Source organism: Perognathus longimembris, chromosome 8 (assembly GCF_023159225.1).
Source record: "Perognathus longimembris pacificus isolate PPM17 chromosome 8, ASM2315922v1, whole genome shotgun sequence".
Taxonomy (NCBI): Eukaryota; Metazoa; Chordata; class Mammalia; order Rodentia; family Heteromyidae; genus Perognathus; species Perognathus longimembris.
In genome coordinates, this window is record NC_063168.1 from 19214345 (window position 1) to 19227436 (window position 13092).

General features: G+C 36.6%; 1 protein-coding gene across 2 annotated transcripts in view; it reads right to left on the reverse strand.

Moving 5' to 3' along the window:
- The window catches only part of LOC125356248 (WD repeat containing planar cell polarity effector), a 184790-nt gene that overhangs the window by 108761 nt on the left and 62937 nt on the right, over positions 1-13092 (reverse strand). For both annotated transcript variants that reach the window (XM_048352604.1, XM_048352603.1), the window contains exon 11: positions 10424-10547. In XM_048352604.1, coding sequence (XP_048208561.1) covers positions 10424-10547 — 124 coding nt within the window. The remainder of the gene's footprint in view (positions 1-10423; positions 10548-13092) is intronic.

The following is a 13092-nucleotide window of genomic DNA, read 5'->3' on the forward strand; positions in this document are numbered from 1 at the left end:
TCAATAACTCTCTATAGTTCTTCCATTCTAGCTGTACATCATCCATGGTGGCAAACCTTTAAACTGTATGGGAAAGCCAGGTTTTATGGAGCTAAACTATCAGGATGATCGCACAGTCACAGCTTTGATTACAAATAAACTACATGCTGTGTTGCTAAGGTGGTAGAGCACCTATTTTAGCAAGCATGAGGCCCTGTGTTCAAATCATAGTACCTCCAAAAACCCAAGAATGAACTACCTTTTAATTATAAATGTCAAGTGTCCACAGGTGATAATTTAGTGACTTTTAACTATGGGAATAGGAACTTAGTACATCAGTTAAATATATAGCTCTCTTTCAGCTCTGAGATCTAAGTAGAGTGTTTTCATAATAGAAGACAATAATCCAGTACTTGGAAAGACCTCAGCATAGAGGCAGGAAAGATTGATGATCTTCAAGAGTAAATGCAGGTGAGTCACTGAAAAGAAAATGCATAAAATAGATAAAATGTGGGAAAACAATATGTCAGACACATTTACAGACTGGCCTAAATGATGCAGCATTGAGGCTAGTGAGATTATATTTACAAATTGGAATAAACTGATACTGTCCCCAAATGTTGTCTCATAATTGTTAGCATAGAAAAAAGTAGATTTAAGTCATGAAAAAAATTGTGAAGCATGTTAGAGTACAGGCTAGAGTGTTGGGAGCTAAGTCTATATGTTATTTCTTACAGTAAATTAATGTCAGAGTATTAGAATAAAATAGGAGGCATAAAGGTGACTGAATCAGAGGCAAATAATTTTATAATCTTAGGACAATAAGATGTAAGAATGACAAACAAGTAACCACAATGGAGAATGTTAATATAGTAATTGGTCCTTATAAAATTTCTCTCACCAACATAATGTTGGGCAGAAAAAGCAAAACACAAAAAATGTGCTATGTAATTTTGCTCATATAAATTTCAAAAGTGAGCACAGCTAATCCACACGGTGGGAATGCAGGGTAGTGATTACTTCTGAAAGGGCAAATGCAGTTGGGAGCTGGCGAAGGGGGAATCCTGACGTGTGGGTAATGTTCTCTTTCTCACTGAGGTGCTGCCCAGCACACATCAGTGTGTTCCCTGGCCATGAGTGTGGTGAATGAGGATTCACACAGTTACGGTTTTTTGACTATATGTGAATGCAACGTAAGGTTCTGAAAAACAATTTATTTTGGGGGAAAAAAAGAGCAAAACCAAAAAATAGCAAAGAAATCAATACCATATGCAATTTTACTACTCTTCTAAATTTGTGTCTCACAGTAGATTTAAAAGCATTCTCAGTAATCACCTTTCTATGCTAGGTCTTTCTTTGCAGAGTGACTTAATGATCTGACTGTACTACCCTATAGGTGCTCTAAGGTAGGATTCTTAAATAGCAAAAAAGCATTTATTTTTTTCTCTAACATTCTTATTTGTCAAAAATGAAAATCTGTCTGCCTCTGTCTGTCTACTTACCTATCTATAATATATCCTTTACCCTTTTCAATGCTTCATGTAATAAAATAACATGGTAATGAGATAATAACATGGTAATGAGTTGTACAGTTTTATCAAAATTAGATTTAACATGTTGGTAAAGTTCACAGAACACCTACAATAGGTTCATAGTACCAGTTAAAAACCATAGTGCAACTGACCTATCTCAAAAGGCAAAAAAAAAAACCCCAAAAACAAACAACAAAAAAAAAACAAGCTCAAGGATAGAGCTGTTTAGCATGTGCAAGGCCCTGGGTTTGATCTCCAGCACCATGAAAAAGAAAAAAATAAAATAACCTTGAGCCTGGTAGGCGAATCTCCTAGGCACTGCTGGGAGCTTTTGATTTCCAGCCTTCTCCTTTCCCCACCTCTCTCCTGCTGACACAGGAGGTCAGCGCTACCATATGGGGACTCAACCCACCTCTGTGGGTTGTGCCTAGATCAGTCCCATCTTTGCTGAGTTTTGGTCTGTTAAAACTTCTTCCATCTTTTTAGTGCTAGGATCTATGAAGTCCATTTACTCAGCAAAGTCATTTCTGAACAAATGGAACTCATCATGTCCTTCTTCCTTTTCCTTTTGCTCTCAACTGCAAGCTCCAAAAAAATTATAGATACCTCGTGCTATTTTGATTACAATAGGAGTTGGCAAATGTTCTCTGTAAAGAGACAGGGAGTAAATACACTTAGAGGGATACACAACTAAACTGCCATTAGAGCATGAGAGCAGCCCTAGATTATATGTAAACAAATGGGCTTGGCTGTGTTCCAGCAAAACTGTATTTACAAAACTGGGAGGAAGGTTGTAGTTAGCTGGCTCCTGCTTTATGTAATCAACCTTGGCATTGCAGTCAAGGACATGTAGTGACTTGAAACAGGGAAATTACTACTTAAATTGCCTTGTTGTGGGGATTAAATAATAGCCAACTAGCTCAAACTTGGAATTCAGCAACTCATAGCTGATGGAGAAAAGAACTCCTGTAGGTTATGTGCTTGACCTAGTGAGGGCTCCCCACCCAGCATGGATGTTCTTCAACCTAGGTGTGGAGGTAGCTTTTTGGCTAGGAGTAACCCTAAAGAATGGCAAGTATTGACTTCAGCTGTAACAAAAATGGTAATAGTGTTCAGTCTGTCAAGTGCTTTCCAGTTACTTTTCATCTGCACTTCACAACAACCTCCAAGTATACATGGCACACAAAATTTCCATGACACAGTTGAAGAGAGTAAAGACAGGAAAAAAATTTAAATTCAAATTCCCTTTTGATAAGTCATTCTAACACCCCAAGGTAGTATTACATTATAGTTTTAATTTAATTTCCATAAAAACTAGAGATGATGTGTTGGCCATTATTCTCTCCTTTTGGAAAACCATCAATTGAGATACTTTTCCAATGCTGATCTTACAAGTTACTTTTTTTCTTGCTATTGAGCTGTTACAGGTTCTTAAAGAGTCTGGCTACTTGCACTTTTCAAATGAATGGTTAGCAAATATTTTCTTCTAATCTGAGGGTTCTTTCTTCATCCTGATAATTGTTTCCTTTGCTGAACAAATGCTTTCCAGTTTAATGCAATCCCATTTGCTATTTTTGTCTTTGTTGCTTGTGTTTTTTGAGTCCTATCCAAGAAAATTACTGCCCAGACTCAGGCACAGAAAGACAAATATTTTATGATCTCATTTATAATAATCTTACAAAACTGAATCCTATGACAACAGAGAGTAGAAAAGGGACTACCAGAGCCTGGGGAGCAGTGGAATGGAGAAAGCATGGTGACTGTAATAATAATAAGGTACTATAAATTTAAAAAAGGTTAAAATAGATTTTTATGTCTTCACTATAAAAAATGATAAGTTGACAAGGTAATATATGTGTGTATATATATATATATATTAATTGGCTCATTTGAACCCACACTGTACACATGGATATAAACATCATATTGTATCCCATGGATGCACAGAATTATCTTAACTAAAAGTAAATTTAAATTTTAAAAAATCCATTCCTATAGTATACTAGAAACAGACCATAATCCTAAAACCACTCTTTCCATTTTAGGAGTGTAACCTTTTGGTAACCTTTCATTTTTCCTAATAAAGACTAAGTCTGAAGGAAATAGTGATACTGTCCAAAAAGAAGTATACTCGTTACCTGACTGTAACTCCTCTGTACATTATCTTTTTTTTAAATTTTTATTATCAAATTGATGTACAGAGAGGTTACAGTTTCATACGTTAGGCATTTGGATACATTTCTTGTACTGTTTGTTACCTTGTCCCTCATTCCCCCCTCCCCCTCCCCCTTTCCTTTCCCCCCCCCCCATGAGTTGTTCAGTTCCTTTACACCAAACAGTTTTGCAAGGATTGCTTTTGAGTTGTCTATCTTTTTTACCCTGTACATTATCTTTATAATAACATTTTTTTTTTTTTTTTTTTTTTTGGCCAGTCCTGGGGCTTGGACTCAGGGCCTGAGCACCATCCCTGGCCTCCTTCTGCTCAAGGCTAGCACTCTGCCACTTGAGCCACAGCGCCACTTCTGGCCATTTTCTGCATATGTGGTGCTGGGGAATCAAGCCCAGGGCCTCATGTATATGAGGCAGGCACTCTTGCCACTAGGCCATATCCCCAGCCCTATAATAACAATTTTTAAAAATTACCAATACTCCCCCCACCCCAGGACTAATCACATTATCAACATCTTTTATGTTCTGGGAACTCTTAGCTATAGCTTTCCTCTCAAGCTCTAAGAAAAACAACCATGAGGCAATATCAGCAATGGTGTAATACAAGGCAGCACCCACAACTGGCACATGGTCACCCTTCACTTGATACTTCCAGAAGTGTGGGGTTTTTTTGTGCTAGTCCTGGGGCTTGAACTTGGGACCTGGGAGCTGTCTCTGAGCTTTTTTGCTCAAGGTTAGCACTCTACTACTTGAGCCACAGCTCCACTCTAGCCTTTTTAGGTGGTTAATTGGAGATAAGAGTCACAGTCTTTCCTGCCCAGGCTGGCTTCAAACTGTGATCTTCAGATCTCAGCTCTTTGAGCAGCTAGGATTATAGGTGTGAGCCAGTAGTGCCCAGCTCTCAGTAATATTATATATAAAAAAAAACCACAACCCTAAGTTTATTTACAAGCTATCTAAGCTTGATTTTGGTTATGAATATTATACATGTAAAATAAACATCTTTATGGATGCAATATAAATCTACATTAAACTATTTTGTGCACTGTTCTTCATATGACTTACCACTAAGATTCCATAATTGTTCACTTAAATTTTACCTAATTTTTAACTCAAAAAATATGAAAAGTTTAGTTTAGAGAAATGAGATTTAACTCTTCTACTCAGAGGAAATCTGTGATTCATGTCTAGATAGTGGACCTTTAGGGGAAATCAGCATTTAAAGGGGCTGGATATGATGGCAATGCCTGTAATCCCAGTGTGTGGAAGGCTCAGTAAAAGAATTTCGCGTTTCTGACCAGTGTGGGCCACATAGCAAGAACTTGTCACAAAACAAAACAAAAAATGCCTTAAAAGCTTCGGGAAGATTCACAAGCCTACATTTACACCTAAGCCCAGCTGATGGTTTGGAGTTTTGTTGAGTTTTTAAAAAGAAACATTTCCTTCTAAAACCATATTCTTACTGGGCCGCAACATTATCTTCAGAGGAGCACAGGTTAGTTTTTAGGGATTGAAGACAATAACAGATATTACACCAACTTATAGCCTTCTGAAGTTGGATTTTTTTGAAAAAAAGTTTTTTTTGTTTTTTTTTTTTTGCCAGTCCTGGGGCTTGAATTCAGGACCTGAGCACTGTCCCTGGCTTCTTTTGCTCAAGGTTAGCACTCTACCACTTGTGCCACAGCACCACTTCCAACGTTTTTCTGGTTATGTGGTACTGAGGAATTGAGCCCAGGGCTGATTCATGCGTGCTACACAAGCATTCTACCTCTAAGCCATATTCCCAGCCCTGAAGTTGAAATTTATGTGACAAAGTTTATTCCTTATTATTTTGTTAGGAAGAAAACTAATTCATTGAAGTTAAATGTAAATATATTTCCTTCACGTGGCAAGGATAAAAATAAAAAAAATACTGTTCTAAAGATCAATTTGTCCATATTTATCTAATTTTTAAATCTCTACATCAAAATTGATATTATGTACCATACATTGTACCTTTAGTATGTAAATAACTGACTGTACTTTAATCTCTGATTACATGGATATTAATTCTCACATAGCAGTATAGTAGGAGCCAGAATTATCCTAGTTATAAGGCAAGAGTTAAAGCTAAGGGATAGTGAAACTCTGTTGTCATTATCTGCCATGCTGTATGTCCCTCCAGGGCAGTAGGCAACTTCCTCTTGTACAAAATACTTCTGTAAAACAACTCCACTCCGTGTGTCCTGAGGTGGCTTATTTCTTAGTACAATGGGGAAGGTCATGGACATTGGGGTCATCTGGGTTTGAGGGAGAATCTGGACTGTTATATTGTTCCTAGCCATTGAGTGAGCTACTTAATCTTCCTAAATGTCTTCATATAAAACAAGGCTGACATGGGCTTATGTACTGGCATGTGAGGATTAAATGTGATCGTGTTTATAAAGCCCTTAGCTTTAACCAGAACTCATTAAATAGTTGTCATTCACACAAGAATGCAAATAGTTTACTCCTATAAATGTATGCAGTAATCTTTAGTTAAAAAAAGAATTAAGATAGTAGGGCTGGGTAGGAAATGGGAAGTTTCTATTTTCCACTTGACTCTGCTAGGAACCTAAAAGTGCTCTAAAAATAAAATCTACTGATGGTAAAAGAGCCAGCAGACATTAAGAATCTGTACACTAAAACATTTAGAGCAACAGGTGCCAACCTTCACCTATTTATCAATGTTTTAAGAAATGTATCATTTCCACTATGAATATGATTTTTAACTTTACAAAGTGATGACAATATTTAACTATATGCACAATATATAACTAGGTACACAGTAAGTGCACAGGATGTAAGCATCTCATATGTTTGTGTAATAAGGATTTCAGGTATATGCATGGAATGTTTACTGCAGCAATGTTTATAGTAACAAAAGATGGAAAGAGCTCACTCATCACTCTTATCCATGGCTGTATCCACAGGAAGATGTTTACAGATTTGGAGAGGGACAGAGTATTTATGCTGTGAATAAAATCATGGCACCTCCACAGTCAGAAGATTGTTTTGGGAGAAAGTGAAGTTTTGCATTCTAAAAACTACAAAGGCTACTCACAATCTTTGGCTCAGGAAAACTTGAATGAATGGGAAGGCCTTAAGTTTAAACAACTTTTACTAACGAAATCTATGCCAAAATACCAACACGCGTCCTTGCTTAGCAATTAACACACGTGATAAGAGTGTTATTAAAGGTTTTACTACAGTAGCTCTTTTCAGCCATTTCAACACTGCTGAGGCCTGGCTGTAAGCACAGCTAGTATTGCCCTCCCAAACTTGGCTCCCCAGATACTGACAAAACTGAAGTACCTTTTACTACAGAACGTAAGGAAATTGGTAATAAGTATCAGAATGTACAGTGAGTTTGATCTTTTATTATTTGGATATGCTTACTTGTGGAGAAGGAAAAGGAGTGTGGGAAGTGGGACTGAAAACTCAGCAAGTGTGTAGAACTTATTCTCATCTCCTTAGGGGACACGCATGAGAATGTTGACTACAGCAAGAATCAAAGTTACGTCATCAGTTCAAGTTTAAGTACATAATAAAAAGTAAAGGATTATTAAGGGTGTGTCTATACTATCAAAAAACAAAGGAAATACAAATGTATTTCATGTAAGTAGACATATTCTAAAACTTAGTTATTGATGTCATGTTATGTATCATGAATTTATTTGAGCTGGAGACCTTAAGATGTAATAAATCTGCCTAATAAATTCTTCTTTTTTTTTGCCAGTCCTGGGCCTTGGACTCAGGGCCTGAGCACTGTGCCTGGCTTCTTCCCGCTCAAGGCTAGCACTCTGCCACCTGAGCCACAGCGCCCCTTCTGGCCGTTTTCCATATATGTGGTGCTGGGGAATCGAACCCACAGCTTCATGTGTAGGAGGCAAGCTCTCTTGCCACTAGGCCATATTCCCAGCCCATAAATTCTTAACAGTATTGTTTCTACAGGTTTCTTTTCAGACCTCAAAAGGGCAGAATATGCAGCAAAAGAAAATGTCCACTAGATTTCACAGCATATTTATGAGTGTCAAAAAACAAGAATCATCACCTCTCTCTTACTTGTCTATTGTCTCACATTTATAGTATGAACCCACCTTTTATATGCTGAAGAAAATTAAAGTGAGTGTAAATTTTACTCCTCTTAATAAAATAATCAATCCAGTGTAGACTCAGGCACTCTGGGCCCCATGTGAGTAATCTTAGGCACACCTTTTATCGCCACAGAAATCCTCGCTGTCATCTTAAATGTGAAATTACCTATGATATGATTTACTGCTTAGGACTTATTCTATGTTCAATGAGTTTTAAAAGAATATTAAAATAATGAGCAGCCAAAGCAGAAAGAGTAATATCATTCTAACATTTCAAACACACAAACACACACACACACACAAACAAAAACATTTGGCCCATTTGTCTTCCCTTAGCAAGAAGACTTGGCAGTAGATTAAAAAAAGAATGGTTCTACCTTAAGCCATCTCATTTAATATCCTCAAAACTTACTTTACTTTTTTTCATAATATGTGTGGCCTACTATCAAAAGAAGAACTAATAAACATTCATTATAACAGAAATAGCAACAAAGCATTCAAAATGAGCAAGATGAAAAAGCTAGGTTAACCCCAAGGGTAAACATCCAATTCCATATGTAACTGTGAAGAAAAGCTAGTCTAATAATAATGATAGCAACAATAGTCATGTTAACAAATACATCCAAAAAAAGCAATAGGAAATTGCATTTCAAGAAAATCAATAAATATAAAAGTGCACACAAGTAGAATGTGAGTATGGTAAGGCCTATTTGTTGCAAAATAGGATGTTTAGGCAAAATAACTTCAAATAACGTCATAGAGTCAGAGAGGCCACCAAGAGTATGCCTCCAATACTTTTTTTTTTTTTTTTGCATTCTTGGTTGGTTTTTTTTTTTGGCTCTTCAGGCAAGAGGTTAACTCATTAATTTTCCCCAGATTAAATAAAATAGCAACAGGAGCAAAGAGCAAAACTGCAAGTTCAAATAAATATGACCTCCACCCAACACTTTTGGCACATGCCCACTTGTGGAAGACTGTCTTGTTCAGGGTGACGCATCTCTTGGAATATGCCAGTACCATTCAGATAAAAAGGCAAGATTCAATTACAGATAATATATCATTTTTCTCTGCTTCTAAGAATATTGTTTTCCAAGGCTTCACTGTTGCATATAGAAAATAGCAGAATGTAAGAAAATCTACACACAGTACACCCTCCTGAAGTCTTGACCAACTGGAACTTTCCTCCCAAATTTGGGGTAGCTAAGCCTACTCTGAGTAGGTACAAGTTCCCATTATTTTACAAGGTAGCATCTAAAAACTGTAAAACCAATAATTGATAACTGGTATTAAATAAAGAAAGGGTACAAAAAGGGGTTAAGACTAGCTCAAGATCTGGTACTACCAATAACTTGGCATTTCATCTAAGCAAGCCATTTATCAGTTAACCCATTTTTCAAACGACAATACTCCTTTTACCAAGCTGTTGGAGAGAGAGAAAAAAACCAAGATAACATACAGAAAGTCTAGTATACAAGGTAAATATACTACTAAAAGAGAAACTCTTATTTTTTTTATGGTACTAAGGTTTGAACTCAGATCTTTGCTTATTAGGGAGATATTCTACCACTGAGTACTGCACTGTGATTTTGAGATAGGGTCTTGCTTCTTGTCCAGACCTGTCTACTTACACTTACTGCCACAGCTGAGATGACAGGCATGTGCTGTGTTACCAAGCCTCTTTCTGTTGAGATAGAATTTCAAGAACTTTCATTTTGCCTGGGCTAGACTGGCACCACAATCCTCCTGATCTCAGCCTCTCAAGTATCTAGGATTATAGGCATAAGCTACTGCACCCAGCATAGTAATACCTCCACAAACTCTGGAACATACTACTCATCGTAATAAGTGGAACATTATTAATGCCTTCAAGGATCCTATGTGCCTTATTTTATTATATTTCTTTATACTCAATCCAGATTATTCTCAATTTTGTGTTATCATTTCTTTGTTTTTATTAATAAAATCACAATATCCCTAATATATCTTTCTATTCAACCATTTCTCTTCCTCTATCAATTTGTTCTACCCATTCTCATTGTTTTTAGTTTTAACCTTTTGTAAAAAGTTTAATTGTATTGTCAAAGTGATATATACTGGTTACACATCCTCTTTTAATATTCTACATATACTTGTCCTTCAACTTCAACAGCATTTTTCTTAGGGCAATTTCTTAACATTATCTGATTTGTCCCATTAACCCATACAAAGCAAAAAAGGTACAGGGGAAGTAAGCAAGTAGCCCACTGTATCACAGGACAAAAGACAAATGTTTTTTATAGTAATTAGAAGAATAACAATCTCAGCTTTATAGCAAAAAAAAATTTATATAGTTATCTTCAATTTCAACACAATAGGAACAGAATTCAATTAAAGCTTGATATTGACTTCATATAAGCTTCCATTTTTATAACAAAGGTGAAAGTATATTAAAGAATACTGATATGAAAAGCCCTGAACAATATTCAAATATTTCCTTCAACTAAAAAACAAGAACAAATTAAGTAGAGACTATCAGGTGAAGATTTTTTTTTTCTTTTAGGAGATGGACTGTCAGATTAGCCATATTGTAGAATACTCTCAGGAAAGAGGATAGCTTCTGACACTAAGCAAGCTAGAGACAGCATTCACCTGAGCAAGTGGTGGAAGAATCGCCTTGCGTATTTGCTGATTTGGTCTCTATATTTCAAAATAGTTGTATCCAGAAGAGGTCTTGTTGGAGCATAGAAGGTTCCAAGGCTTGCCTCAAGCTGTGCTGTGGAATTCAAACATAGCAGCACTAAAACAAGTGAAACTCCTTCAATTACAACAGAATACTCATGTTTGCAGTCAGTCAGGTTTTGCAAACTTGGATGAAATGTGAGCTTGTTGCAGGAAAGATGAAATTAAAATATGACAGCTGGTACAAAAACAAACCTGTGTATAAACTTTCACTTGAGGCAAAGCTGACAATGACTCTGAGCAACAAATAGCTGTCAAAACTGAAGAAATCCATAATGAACCAACCTCTCACCACAAATGGGTAATTAAAACAGTGACTCATCAAAGAAACACAGTTTGAACTAGTATTTCCAGTAAAATCAACTCAGAGTGTGCTCAACATTTACTCTCTTTAACTGAAAGTATAAAACTAATCTCTTTGCATGGAAAAATGAGATCTATAGAGTAGAAAGTTTTTTTCTAAACAATACAAATAAACAATAGACAATAATGTACATAGGCATTTATTTAAAAAAACACAACTATCTCCCAATATTAAGAGAACAGTGAAAGTCCCTCTATCTTTCATAAATCCTATCTGAAACAGGATTCTTGGTTTTGTCCATGTGTGAAAGCTAACACCCTGGGAGAGAAAAGAATTGGAAAACAGGTTTTGAAAAAGAAGGAGGCTAGGGATTAAGAGAAAGGTACATTTTGTCTACCTCACAGTTTTGAGACTTGCCTATGGGGCTATGTTTCCTCCCAGAATTACCTGGAAGTTAAGTAATTACCATATGGTGAGAATATGCGTATGTATGAAACACTACAGTTCACAGTTAGACTCCTCTTATTTTTATGCTACCAGTACTTGGTTGAATAAACAATCCATTATTTAGCAAAACTCTTTAGTTGTAGGCATATTTGGGTTTCGAAGTATTAAACACCTCATCAGAGTAATTGCTATGGACTTGGCTAAGCTGTTAGTAATTTCTTTCTCAAATCTCAAATCTAGACAGTAAAGTAAGATGAATTTGAGAGGTATTTTCTTTTAAAGCAGCAGTCAATTTAGATTAAAATTGCATAGAGCAATGCTATTGTGAACACAAGCCAGATTCTCTTGCCATTGCTTGTTTTCCTGACAGCATGTTTCGTACATCTGAAATGCTCGAGCCTACATGGAACACTCCTGACTCCCTGCACAGTCACGGCTTCATTAGGCAGCCCAGCTTGATGTTTAAGGCAGAAATGAAGATCTCAAAGATAACCACAACATGGCTGCAAATGAAAGAGCTTGCTGGGTTCCACTAATAAAAAAGAAAACAAATTACCATGTCGAATTTGTTACATTCAGATAGAATAAATCTCAACAGAGAAGAATTTTGAATGTTTTAGAAATGTGTTTTGCAGTTACTTGGGGGAAATTTTATGTATCAACTTAAAATATACATTTTCTGATAACCCAGCATCATACAAGCATTTTAATTTAATAGCCTAGTTTCCTAAAAGCATTTTTCCTTTATCTCCCCAATATCATTCTGTGAAAATATCTTTTATTAGGACAAGAATCTTATAATGCCCATTTGTGTATTCCCTAATAATCTTTCTTGAAACAGTAATTTTCCAACATAAATTCACTAAGGTGTTAGCAATCTCCTAGTGTCCTAAACACAACTGGGCAATTTATCTTCTCTGTATTTCTTTTCTTTTTCTTTTTGCCAGTCCTGGGGCTTGAACTCAGGGCCTGAGCACTGTCCCTGGCTTCTTTTTGCTCAAGGCTAGCACCCTACCACTTGAGCCACAGTGCCACTTCTGGCTTTTTATGTCTTTGTGGTGCTGAGGAATCGAACCCAGGGCTTCATCCATGTTAGGCAAGCACTCTACCACTAAGCCACATTCCCAGCCCCTGTATTTCTTCTTCATCTGCAAATTTAGGATTTCTTGCATAGCCTGTATATATCACTATAAGCTCCTTTTTTTAAATCCCAGTACTGGAACTTGAACTCAGGGCCTGGGCACAGTCCCATAGCTTTTTTGCTCAAGGCTGGTGCTCTACCATTTGAGTCACACTTCCACTTCCACTATAGGTTTTCTTTAGGGACTCTGCTTCTTATTTTATAGTACATGCCCAATATTCAGAAATAGCTACTTGAGAAAACTCTGGAGTAAGAACTATTATAGTAACACTTTGTGTTATAAAATCTTGTAAGTTAAACTTTTTATTTTTATCCAGTATTCATTTAGTACCCGCTGAGGGCCAAGCACTGTGGTAGGCATTTTTTTACAGTAGAAAGACTAGAATCTCCATAAATGGGTTTGGACTACTTCCAAAAAGTCCATTCAATTAACATTAAGTAAATATTTATTATAGGACTTCTGTGAGTTAGGGCAAGACTCAGAACTTCTGGAAGGAGCATATGTGTACAGATTATTCTTGCCTAAAAATTCTACCTATAAGCGTATTGCTTTGGAAATGTAATAAAAATGAATTGTGGGGCACACCTGGAAGTCAACTAGCTGGCCCCACCTGTTTCTCAGTCTTGGGCCACGTGTGGCTAAGATGGCGGCGCCTAACAACTACACACAACTGCTACAAGTGTCTT